Source organism: Nymphalis io, chromosome 19, assembly GCF_905147045.1.
Source record: "Nymphalis io chromosome 19, ilAglIoxx1.1, whole genome shotgun sequence".
Lineage (NCBI taxonomy): Eukaryota > Metazoa > Arthropoda > Insecta > Lepidoptera > Nymphalidae > Nymphalis > Nymphalis io.
In genome coordinates, this window is record NC_065906.1 from 4,024,504 (window position 1) to 4,037,947 (window position 13,444).

Below are 13,444 nucleotides of genomic sequence, written 5' to 3' on the forward strand. Positions count from 1 at the left end.
CAAATGGAACGATGTGTCGGCGCTTCCCTGTTGGTTTCGTTCCGCCCTCTGTAAGCCCTTTACAAGTTTTAGATTGATGAGTTTTGCGCAATGACGCCAATTTGTCGCTGACGGGGACACGGAAGATAGTTTGAAGTTTATGACTAAAGTTACGAAAGATACATTTATGGAGTGTTTATACCATATATGTACATATATTGTTATTCGTAAATCGTATTAAAAATGCTATTATTTTTGTAAACAGAAGTACTGCAAACAAACATTGCTAATTCAAGTGCATTTTTTTACTTTTTAACTCACCGCTGGCCGAACCACAAACAATAAATACAACGAAAAATAAACATTTCATTTTACAAATGCAGGTGATATATGTATGTAGTAATAATGAAATTTATCATTAGTTACATTAAAATTATTATGTTTTTATCATGACTTGTAAGGGATTCACTTGAATTTCCTTTAATGATTTAATTTAAATTAAGGCAAATATTTTACAGTTAACAAATATAATTTCTTCTAGTATAAAAATTTAAAATACTTTTTTTTTTTAAACTTGTATTTTTTTCGTAATAAGTACTTTCTAAAATTTACATAATGAGATTCTAAAAATAAATATTTAAATCGTTTAAGCTGTTTGTGATAAATTATATTTGCGTAAATATTCGATCTTAATCTTGATAAGCCCATTACATTTATAGCAAAGTTAAATCGTTCATTACCTCCTGACATGTGAGCGTTCTCCTCTCTCCTCTAGAACAATAGCACAAGTGGCGCCCCCATCCTCGCATTTGTCACTTGCATACAGTTACAAACGTTGTCGAGGTGGGCGAGTTGTACTCGTGTTTGTTAGGATTAGGGGGTATTTAATTACTAAATGGCGAATACGAACCATCACATAGCCTATTCGTATTTTCCTGAGGCTTTGTATTCCAAAGACATTGTTAGTTAATAAGTAAATTAATTACTTCCCATTTCATCTTAAGATTTTCGTGCAGTAATTATAAATAAAAAAAATATAATTTGGTTTATACAAATCTATTTTGAATTAAAAATATTTAGAATAAATTTATTACAAAAAAAAATATTCTTTATATAAATTCTGTGAGTTCCCTTAATTTCTACCTTTTGATTTTCATACCCCGTAGAGCGTGGGTAATGAGTCTACCGATTCCATTTCGCGATAATTGACCGCTTCGTGATATAGGAATAGAAATATGCATTTTTTCTAACGATAATTATACGAATTGGTAATAATCCAGATATCAAAAATATATAAAACAGTTACATTAATTACAAACATGGGTTTTAATTGCTTGACAATCTAGTTAGTACCTATCTGGTTAGAACCTACCCAGACGAACCTGTCCTGCCATGCCATTAGAAATAATTTTAGTTAAGAAATGATCTTTTTGTTAGTACTATTTGCGTTGAATGGTTATGTTATTGAATACACGTAATTCAAGTCATACCATTGTCATGATCTGGCAGTGGCAGGCTGTCTGACGCGTCTGAAGCGAGTGCCAAATCAGGAGATGAGGCCCCCAGCAAGGCTGTCAGCCCGTCATGCTCACCGTCTGCAAAAGGGGGTGACTATATCGGAGGGAATCACAGTCATGGGTTTTAAGGTAAATACGTGTAAATATGCTCTCAATTCAAGGTCACTATGTGAATGCTAATGGGGATAGTTCACTTAATGCTTATGAGGGTTTTTTATTCCAATAAGAATAAGATGACGTATCCACGTAAAATAACTATTAAATTGTCATTATTAGTAATACCTATTCTACATTTGAGAAAGTATTACTATAATACTTGTAGTACATTTGAAATATTTTCATAAAAAACAGAACTGAGTGCTCCTACTCCTATTGCCTTTGTAATTCTAAGATGTTTTCTCACTGGTGCCTCTTATTATACTGCTTCACTAATCCTTCAAGTAACACAACATAGGTTTTTCTTGCATAAAGCCTTTTTTTGTATTAGTCGTAAAATTCGAAGGCCTCTGAAAATTTTACGCTACGAGTACTTAATTACTAGTTATTATATACAACTATATAGTTACTTAAAGTATTTTATTATTATGATGCCAAATATACACTACATTATATTTTCCATATAGCCTGTATTATTACTGTAAAATAATATTAAGAATCCGTTGGTGTTTCGAAGTTAGAAAAAATTTAAAATTAGTCCTGTTCGCCATCTACACGAAAATTAGCATTAGCGCGGAAAATTATCACTTGGGGAATACTTTGCTTCGTAATACATCGCATTTTAATGAGGTCGGAAAAATAAGAGATTTCATCGTGTTTCCGTGTTTTTATACTTGCAGAAACCATGATACTGAGCGATTACCGAGCAAAGAAGTGTTGTTTTTTTTTGTTTCTTTTGAATATAGTAGTAATCATTTAAACAAGATAAAACAGGAAAGTAAAGTGAACATACGTGTACTAATATTTTTTGTAGCTTATATATAACGTGGCAACTGCCTCGTAGGTGTAGTGACTAGTTTATAAGGCAGATAACGAGATCCTGGGTCTGCCCAGCAAAAAGTTATTGGGTTTTTCGGTAACAAATTTTCAATAGCAGGCCGGAATTTAGAAGATGGCAATGCCTACAATCCCGTGCCTCGAAAAGCACGTGAAGCGGTTGGACTTGCATCATGATTATCTCCAATTGCACGATGCACGATTCCCGTCCCTGAAGGTGTTTCGGGTGTCAATGTTTATTTATTTAATTAAAATACAAGTTTTTACCCTGATTCATTTAAGTGTTTCGAGTGTGTGTTCGAGGGAAATCTGATAAATTTTAAATTAAAGAAAACTCAAAAGAAACTTGTGCAATTCTGAATCGATGAGGACAAAATCAAATCCTTAATACGATAAACTAGGATAGTGCTGCCAAATGGTCCGTTGCCAAAATCTGTTTATTTGAAAATGCGTTTATACCTCGCAGCTATTTTATATTCGAAAATATATTTTAATATTATAAAAGATTGAAAGAATTCTCACAGACATACCAAAGCCTTTTAGAACTTGCTTGAAATTCCCATAAATTATTTATAGCATTTGAACAATTTTCTTACCCTGCCAGCGGCCATTCCATAATTATGTAGGGCTCGAGGAACCTTGTCAGTCCGTTCCTTAGAGACGCTTGGATAAAAACACTGACGGTTTTATAGAATTATCATTTGCTTTGTAAACGTTATGGATATCTTTATAGATATTATGTTAATGTACTTTTGCTTTTTTACATTTGGTAACTAAGTCTTATTATTTATCTTTTCTATTTAAATAACAGAAATATTCATTAACAAGTAATTTAATCTTTAAATTTTTTATCAAAAAATATATGTTTTCAGGTTTAATTCTATTTTAATAAACATTTGAATTGGTATGTGATAAAATCACTTACATATCTAGGATACTAGTTCATTATGTGTTAATGTTGCTATTTCCAAAAACATTGTTATCTTTTTGTCATTACTATTTACAATTTTATATTTAAATTTACGCTTTCTGATGAGAATGCCATCAGAAAGCGCAACCACTTATTTAAGTTAATACTTTTATAGAAGACTGTCTTTTAAGGGCAACACTGTCTGAATACCAAGTCTGTCGTTTTTTTTTCTTTTTCTTATCTTCACTCGCTATTAATTAACGATGTCTTTTCTGCTCCCATAAAAGGACTATTGAAAGCTCCTTTGCTTATGAATAATATTTAATTTTTAAAGTCATATTTAATTTTTTATCAAAGAACACAGTTTTTTTTTATTTGAAAATAAGCTTTACTAACACGTTAAGATGTTTTTATAAGTAGATCAATATCAGTGTCGTGATGGTTTATTATTTGTAGTTATAAAGTATATCTACTATCAATAGTAATATTATATACATATATTAGCTTAAATATTTAGTTAACTATTGATACAACTACAACTACTGATACAACAAAAATAAAGCGTTAAATCATCATCATATAGGCCTCTGCATCTTTGACAGATGATTTAAGCGGCATCGCGAAGGCACTTGCGTTCATGACTGAAAAGACCAATGTGAGAGAGGATCCTTCGGCCGCACTTCCGACAAGTGTATGCGCCCCCAGATGGGCGGGGGTTTGAAGCCCGCTCATGACACCTAGTTTTTCTAAAGCGTTAAATATAGTCTATAATAATCAACAATGAGTTATGTGAAGTTACAATCGATTGATAATATTAATTTATAAATACAAGAACAATATTACGGGTATATGAAGCCCGCTCGTGACACCTAGTGCGTTTTTCTAAAGCGTTAAATATAGTCTATAATAATCAACAATGAGTTATGTGAAGTTACAATCGATTGATAATATTAATTTATAAATACAAGAACAATATTACGGTATATTTTATAATTAATAAATATGCTAACATGTAATAAAACACAGAGGTTAAGCAACGATGATTTTCTAGATATTGTTTTATAAATAAGCGTGGATTGCATATTATGCCGGAAAATAAAAAAGTTCTCCTTTAACACATACATTTTCTACAGCCATTTAAAAACGAACCTTCAACCATTTTACGCAAATGAAGTTGCGGAAACAGTTAGCATAGAAATAAGAAAGTTACGCTAGTTACGAGGAATAATAGAAAATCACGATCCCGCATCAGCAGAAACGTATTCTCTATGGGTTTGTTCACATTAGATCCGACCGATAGATATATTGCTAGCTGGCATATGATTCTTACTGTTCACACGATTTGTCGTACTTGATTTTTTATTAATGGCTGGCAGTTTTGAAGTGTGATTTTTGTACCCGACCCAAATGTTAAATCGGGCTTAATAATTGTTCAAGATTATAAAATGATTATAAATTAATACTGTTACAATTGACTTTTCAAAATACATAAGCTTAGACTAGTAAATCAATTGCACATTCGTTTTTAGAAAACACAAAAACTATAAGCATTTGATGTATAACGTGATCAAAGGTAACGAACACAAGATGATAAAAATCGCTTCACCTCTAATCGAACGTATTTGTCTAATTCTGTAAAATAAAATAAATTTGTCTCGGCCGATAGGTTTACCAAATATACCCGATAATGTGAAGTTGATGTCAAAATACAACGGACACGTCAGAACGATATCTCGGTCCTACATAATGTGAACCAACGATAACAGTTTTTCACAAAAAGCTGTAGAGCAGAGGGGTAAATGTAACGCCATAAAGTTGTAAATGAAGTAATATCGCACTTGACTTATGCTGAAACTTAGAAAGTACTCGCAGAACAATAGTGGCCCGAATTCACCGCTATTTACTTAGTGTCATTCAATTAAGCTGAATAAACCGTCAGAGGGAATTGACGCCGTTGCTGGCCGGTGTCCGGTGTGACTCTACTTTGTAATTAATGTTGACCATTTCCCTCTTATCCTTAGACTGATCGGTCATCCATTTGAATGAGTATCATATATCTCTCAATTAATTGTGATAGGCTGAATTGAGTTTTATAATTAATAATACCTTATAACATTATTGTTATAAAAAATGTAAATTTAATTAAAAAAATAATTCAAAGATGTTTTTTTTTATTTGGACAATATTTAAAAAAAATGACAACGGACAAATGGGCATTAATTTTATAGAACCATCTTTGTAAGTGTGTTTTTTATATTTAATTGTAGGAAGGCAGATCGATGAATTATTGGTAAGTGATTCACCTAGTGGTATGTGTTCAACACCGGGCAATATACATTGGCAGAACAAATTATCAATTAAAATTTTCGAAAATTAGAATTTACGTTCCTTGTCTGTACATTGACTTGACAATGAAATTGTATTACAACTACATACTACTGGTGGTAGAGCTTTGTGCAAGCTCGTCTGGGTAGGTACCACCCACTCATCAGATATTCTACCGCAAAACAGCAATACTTGGTATTGTTGTGTTCCGGTTTGAAGGATGAGTGAGCCAGTGTAATTACAGGCACAAGGGACATAACATCTTAGTTCCCAAGGTTGGTGGCGCATTGGTGATGTAAGCGATGGTTAACATTTCTTACAAGGCCAATGTCTAAGGGCGTTTTGTGACCACTTACCATCAGGTGGCCCATATGCTCGTCCGCCTTCCTATTCTATAAAAAAAAACATAAATTATTGCAGTTTCACGATCGGATAACTTAATACCTATCGGATAAGTGGGTACCTACCCAACTAGAAGAAAGCCATTACTAGCAGCTTCTAACACCTTGACACAGACTTGAGTTGAATATAATTTCGTTTTAAATGTATAGGCATGCTATGTAGCGTTAGGAACATATCTATATAATTTTAAGTTTGTAGAGCTTGAAATATCAAGGATTGTAATTTATTGATTTCTATAACCTACAACTTGGAAATAATCTCATTGGGACTCGATTTCCTCGAAAACTGTGCAAATAAAAAAAATATTGAAATAAAAGTCAGCGAGGAAGCAGTTGTTATCTTGCAGCTAATATTTCACATGATTTACAAATAATATTTAAAAAAAGTCAGTCAGCCTGACATTGTGCCACTACTGAATAGCAGTCCCTCTCCTCTTGAAGAGAAGGTTTGGAGATAATCCTACTACGCTGCTTCAATGGGGGTTAATGGATACACACATGTATCGTGTAAACGTTGTACAGCGGGAGAATTGGTAAACATAATTCTCTCCTTTTGTCATAGGTAAGCTGATAATCGAAGGAAAAAGACAAAGCTTTGTGTTCATTATTATAACATTTATTAATAACGGGAACAGATTTTAGTTAATGGCGCTTCGAGTATAAATAATAAAATAATTAAGTGTAATATGATTGTCATAAATATAATAAACGGCTGTTTCTTAATAAATCATTTGTCATAATCAAATAAACACGACAAATTAATCATATAGTTTTTCTTAATATTTCTATTAATTGATTACAGAAAACCTATTTCACTTTAATACATTTTGTTAATTGGTTATTTATTTCTCTAAAGCATAGCCGAAAGTGGAAGGATTAGGTAAAATATATTAGTTGAAATAAATTGAGCTGTTTTATAAACAGGGAACTAAAGAAACACCATCGAATTTACATGTGTCAACGTTTTTTTTTCGTATAGTATTTTTTAGTTATTTTCAGAAAGATTCACCGTGGAAAAAGTTTATGAAAATTTCCGTTTTATTTTTGTCAGTAAAAAGTAGATTTAGCTTTTAGTTTACCTATTTTATACATACATATAAAAAGAAAAACATATAATTTTAATAAAATTTCTGAAATCCGATCATAAAAAAAATATTAAAGAGCATGTAAAGCGGTTTTAGATAACAATATTGGGTTTGCTTAGAAGTGTAAATTACTAAACTTTATACTTTTGCTGTTAATTTCTCAAAAGAAAAATTCTTTTTTTCATTTTTCCGATTCGTATTTGAGCACGGGATATCGTGATCTGCCTTTTAAGCTCGCCACTACCCCGATAAGACAGGTAACACTTAATAGTATCCAATTTGAAATGTCACCTGTAATCAAGGCGTATTCACAGAACAACCTTCCTCATTAGAAAACCGTTCGAATAAATCGATAGACCCTTATTACTCCAAGTCCAAACTCCGATACTACCGATAATACTGTCAAAATGTCAATTATGAAAACAGACAATTTAATGACCTAAGTAATTAGTAAATTTTGATACACCTATTTTTTGAATTCAAAATATTTAACTATTGTAATTATATTATAGTTTTTTTTCCAAAATAATAACTGAGTCATATGAAACTTGAAACTTCTTTTGAGATTATCAATAGATAAATAAGTATGTCTTTGTGTTCTCTAAGCATTATAAAACAGTATTTTACTTATTCGAATTCTAAATCTAGAACAAACGTACGTGCGAGTACGTAATCTCAATACTAATATTTAAAAATCTTATTTAACTTGAAAGAACTACAGAAAGTATAGTCCCCAGTATTTATGCTATTTATTCTTTGTAAATTCGTATAGAAAATATAAAATCATATCCAATTACCGGTCGACGTGAGCTGGTGGTATCGATTTGATAGGATTTCCCTTTGGTAAGACGGAGATGTCACTTGTCAAGAGGGACTTGGCAGGATGCGAGATTGGCATGTGCAGGGAGTGTATTACGGAGAAATGTCGATACCAAGACATCCAATATATCACGTCTTATTTCAGTCCTCTATTATTGTTCCTGTTTTGAGTATCGGTAAATATATTTAGTTGAATTAATATTATTTAATAGAAAGACAATAATAACATATTTATTTCTTTTTATTATTATTGCTTCAAAAATAGAACTAAACCTAAATATTTATAAGCACTTTTGAATTGTCATTTTATCTATACATAAATATATAACATTATATTATATTTAAGAGCCTGAATAGCGCAGTGGTTTATGGGCAGTCTAAAGATGTAAAAGTTGGAGGTTCGATATTGACCCCTTGGGCTATTGTCGTCCCCACTCTTAGCACAAGCTTTACGATTAATTTGAGGAGTAAATCAGAATTTCATTGATTTCCTTAAAATTAATGACATATTTTTTTAATGGGCCTCTTGATGGTAAGTGATCACTGATAGATATTGTCAAATATTGTCAAAGCGTCACTAACTTTAGGAACTAATATGTTACGTATGAAGTATTTCTTTGTAGAATGCATTAACTATTCATCCGATTGACTTGAAACTCGTACAATTATTAGTAACATTTTGTGACTAGGTTTTGCTAAAGTAAATTAATATTATTGTTTTTATATATCAACGTACAATAAGTGTCACGAAGTTGTATTCGATAATTAATCCTGAAAGATTTCAAAAAATCATTGCAGCGCATTCTGGACATTAACTAGTTAAATATAAAGATGTTTATTGTTTATATCTTCCTAATGGTGTTATGACTATTGTCAATCGAACTGAATATTAAGTGCCAATTGAAGTGGTAGAGAAATTTTTTTCGTCTGTATAAGTTTTTATCATAAAAATAAATAGATTTCAAATAGAATAAAATGAAGTTACGAATAAAAAAAAAAATTTGATATATTTTAATTTAACTTAATAATTAGGAAACAGAAAGGATTACGAGGGTAATTCAAATACTTATCTTTAGGCCTTAAGAGATTTGAATCTTAAAGAGCAAACTTCGTTTCTTAAAATTTAAATAAGTGATAATTTAAAGTTATAAAGGCTTTTAATTAAACATTTAATTGTTCTTTAAAGGAATATTCAATAATAATAATATGATATTAACGCTCATCACATCATTAGACTAAATTTAAATAAAAGCAAATTAAATTAGTTATAATATTCAACCTTCTCCGAAAAGCGCTGCCATCTTTTGATGTAAGTTTTATGTTTCTTGGTTTAGTAATTTTTTCAGTTACGCATTACAAAAATAACGTCTCCTGATTTATTGGTATAGATTATATATATAATAATCAAAGGAATCGTCTCATTCAAAGAAGATACATTTACGAGATCTTATTTACTTTTTACATAATATGAGCTATATGTGTTGGCGAAGGTGAAATTAATTGGTAAAAATTAAGTGTGACTAGAAACGAAACAAAGAGCCTTTTCATTACATCATTTTAATAATTCAAATATAAATGCAGCTTTGGACAGAAATATTATTATATTATATGTAAATCTTCCACAGCTGGGGCCTCCTCTTTTTGAGGAGAAGTTTTAGAGCTTATTCCATCACGCTGCTCCAGTTTGGGTTCGTGGCTACACATTTGAGAATTTTTTATCCGATACCTTTAGGTTTTTGGCGAAGTTTTTGTTCACCGCAGAACACGAGATTTATTGTATTAAAACACCAATTATGTACTTGAAAACTAAGTGGCTGGATTTGAAACCGTGATCATCGGGATTAACGTGTCCTACTAAACACATGGGTAATTTCAGCTCCAATGTCATTTTACCGTTTAATGAATACAACCAATTATTATCCGTACTATCAGAAATATTCGTATATTACGTAAGTAACAATAAATTGTCGAGAACAGGACATGAAGACTGAACTATAATATCATCTTTAACCAAAATTCGAAGTTGGCATCTGGTTGTAATATATTGTAACCGTAATAACAAAGTTATATGAAGGTCCATGTTTGTCGTAAAATTTAATAGAAGCGACCTCTTGCGAATTTATGCGGGTTCAATTATGACGCTCATACGCTAATCTTATTGGCTATTTTGAATATCGACTTGTGTAAAAATAACGATTAAGGTTTGATTATTTGTTTCATTAATTTTAAAGACGAACATTTTTGGATAGAACTGTTAAATAATCATTGGGTTGGTGTATGACAAAGATTATTATATATATTATCATATAACATAGCTGGCATTCATCTGGGTAGCGCACACTCATCACATATACTACCGCCAAACAGCAAAACCTACTATTGTTTTGTTCCGGTTTGAAGACTAAATGAGTCGGTATAACTACAGGCACTAGAGATACAACATCTTAGTTCTCAACGTTGATGACGATGTAAGGTATGATTAATATATCTTACAATGCCAATGTGTGGCCGGTGGTGACCACTTGGTCTGCTTGCCTACTTTAAATAAATAAAAAGCAATGCGTACACATTTAATATTTCTGGTGCTGTTTCAAATGTATAATCTAGACCACGATTTCCGTGCGCTTCGTGTACCGGACAAACTACTGAAATACGATTGAATCGATTTTACGCCAATTGTAACTCGACAATAAACAGCTAGTATAGAATGTTACATATATAATACATTTGTTTATATTCGAGACAACGAAACTTATATAAAAATGTATTATTTTGTACTTTATTTACAAGATTTAATTTACTTGGAGTAAATTAAATCTTGTATTAAATATTTAGATTAGATTAAATATTTAGATAGAATAATAATTTGCTTTGTGGCGTCACGTAGATGTAGTATTCTGCTCAACACTTATTCTACTGCTAAATAGTAATACTTTGTGTTCCAGTAAAATTGAAGGGCGAATAAGCCAGTGTAATTACAGGCACAAGGGACATAAATTCTTAGTACTCAAAGGTGGCGCATTGGCGATGCTACTTTGTGTCAATGTATTTGGGCAGTGATGACCACTTAAGCCAATTAAATTATATATACATATATTTGTATGTATATGTTGGCTTAAAGCTGATATTATAATATGTATTATTTAGATTAATTTCAATGAACCATAACAAGGTGAACTTTTTGGTATCATTATTAAAATTCTAATGTAATATTTCCATTATTTGGCAACAGTGTGATCTAAAATTGGAACAAACATGCTAACGATCTCCATTCCATAACGATGTTACGATGGTAGGTGGTAAATAACGTATCGATTTTTTTTCATGACATTCATGAATTATATTATTCCTTATTGGCACGGATGAAAATTTGAAACAAGAATTGATTTAGATTTAATAATAATCTTTTAATTATATGAAGAAGCTATGACGGCAAAGAATCTTGAGATTGTGGAAAGGCATGATAAATAGACGGAGCCTTCAATTATTATAAAAAATTCGTTTTTAAATGTTGTTTTGAAATAAGCAGTAAAAAATATCCTATCCTAAATTATATAGATTAGTTAAATTTAATGAATATCTAAAATATTTTAATATGTTATTTAATAATAATCAAACATATCTATGATTAAGAACATAAAGATAAAAAAATATTTACCTTTTTATAATGGCGTTATGATTTTTTGGCATTTGAACTGACTGTTAAGTGCCAATTAATATAACTAAAGTAAATAAAACGATTTGTTGAAATAAATAATATTATTATCAGAGCAAAATACAAAAACAGTTATAATTTATAGAATTATATTTAAATGACGTAATGTCTTGAATTATATTGCGAAATTTTTCATTTTAAATATAGAAACAGTATACACTTAAAAGATTTTAGCTACAACAAAAAAATCGCGAAAAGAATTCCATTTTACTTAATAAAATACAATTTTCCATTCAATTCTTTACGAGAACGTTTAAGCCGGAGACATCTTTCTTATAAAAGTAGTGCCATAACAGAATATTTCCTTAAGAATTCGCTCCGACGTCCATTATTGTCAGTGATTCAAGCTGCGCTGGAAAACAATTCGTGGAGTGACAATTCATCTCAACGAGAGCCTTTTCCGCTCACTGAATAAAGTATGCAACTTACTCATATTTTACTGTTTTTATTTAGCTTCGTCGGAATAGGTTTTTTTTTGTTTCATTAAATATAATGCATTAGTAACTACACTTTTACAAATATTGAAAAACGCGAATCGAGTTAAATACGATTCCTTTGTTCTTATATTCAAGCTAGACCAGCTTTTTGTTGTGTGTTGTGTGCCTGTAAAGGTTTTGCTTATGATGTTTTTGATCGATATCAAATACGAAAAAAACACGAATTCTGTGTAACGATAAATGTATACAAAATAGTATGAAACGGTTTTGTTTACTTCTTTTATATTCGAAAATGCAAAGGTGCAATAACATACAGCCTTGAGCAAATTAGTTGGTCGGAGAAATTATTTATATTATTAAAATGAATACTATGGTATTTAATTGTTGTTTTAAAATAAAATCGAGTTTTGTCAGTTATGTATTTGTGTACTGTATTAGAGAGGGATTATGAAGTTGTTTGCCATGTGTTAATTAAACACTCTCCAAGGGATCGGTTAATAGAATATCGGGTGTTTGATAACCTGGAGCTTTGGGAGAATAAACAATTACTGCTAAGATTTTAAATTTAAGAACGAAACCTCTTACTTGATTCAAAAGCGTATTGTGAAATCAGTATATTCTTTACGTTTAAGTATTTTTAAATATTCATTAAACAAAAAATGATCTTCTAATTTTAGGTCTAGAAGTAAAATAAAGAGAGGTCAGTCCTCCCGAGATAGATGAAGGAACTTCCATAATTTCGTCACTACCGCTTCTCATTTTTAAATCAAATAACTCAAGTTCACGATTGAAATGCACAGGAGTTGGATCTTTCAATTTGTGTCCAATAATAGGGAGGAATTTTCATCGTTTGCTTGAGAAATCTAATTCAATTAGAGGCCTTGGAAGCTCGTTTGCATGAGTTAGCATTTTTAAGCGAGCCGAGCGTTAGCGGGAATTTTTGACAAGTCGGTACACTGATGCCTCGGGCGTTTTTAGTCTAATGAAGAACTGGAGTCAGGGGTTTTGAGCAAAAATTGCGCATTCAGCGATTTTAATTTATAATTGTTAATTATACAGTAAATAATCTTAGTAATTGCCAAGTTTTTTTTTTAATTAATAATATTTAAATGACATCCTAAGAAATTGTGTCTTAATAAAAAATAAAACGTACATGAAAAAAAACGTACGTGATAAAGGAATTCAATTTTAATTCCTAATAATTATTCATGCTTTCCAAATCTATTGCACTGTCTATTTGACACTAATTGTATTGTAATTAAT

The 13,444-nt window shown here is 30.9% G+C and overlaps 1 protein-coding gene across 3 annotated transcripts in view; it reads right to left on the reverse strand.

Moving 5' to 3' along the window:
• LOC126775760 (zinc finger protein 541) overlaps positions 1-13,444 on the reverse strand; it is a 239,789-nt gene that overhangs the window by 62,280 nt on the left and 164,065 nt on the right. For 2 of the 3 annotated variants that reach the window (XM_050497843.1, XM_050497842.1), the window contains exon 4: positions 1,470-1,574. The exons of the other annotated variant lie outside the window; for it this stretch is intronic. In XM_050497843.1, coding sequence (XP_050353800.1) covers positions 1,470-1,574 — 105 coding nt within the window. The remainder of the gene's footprint in view (positions 1-1,469; positions 1,575-13,444) is intronic. 3 annotated transcript variants of the gene reach the window in all.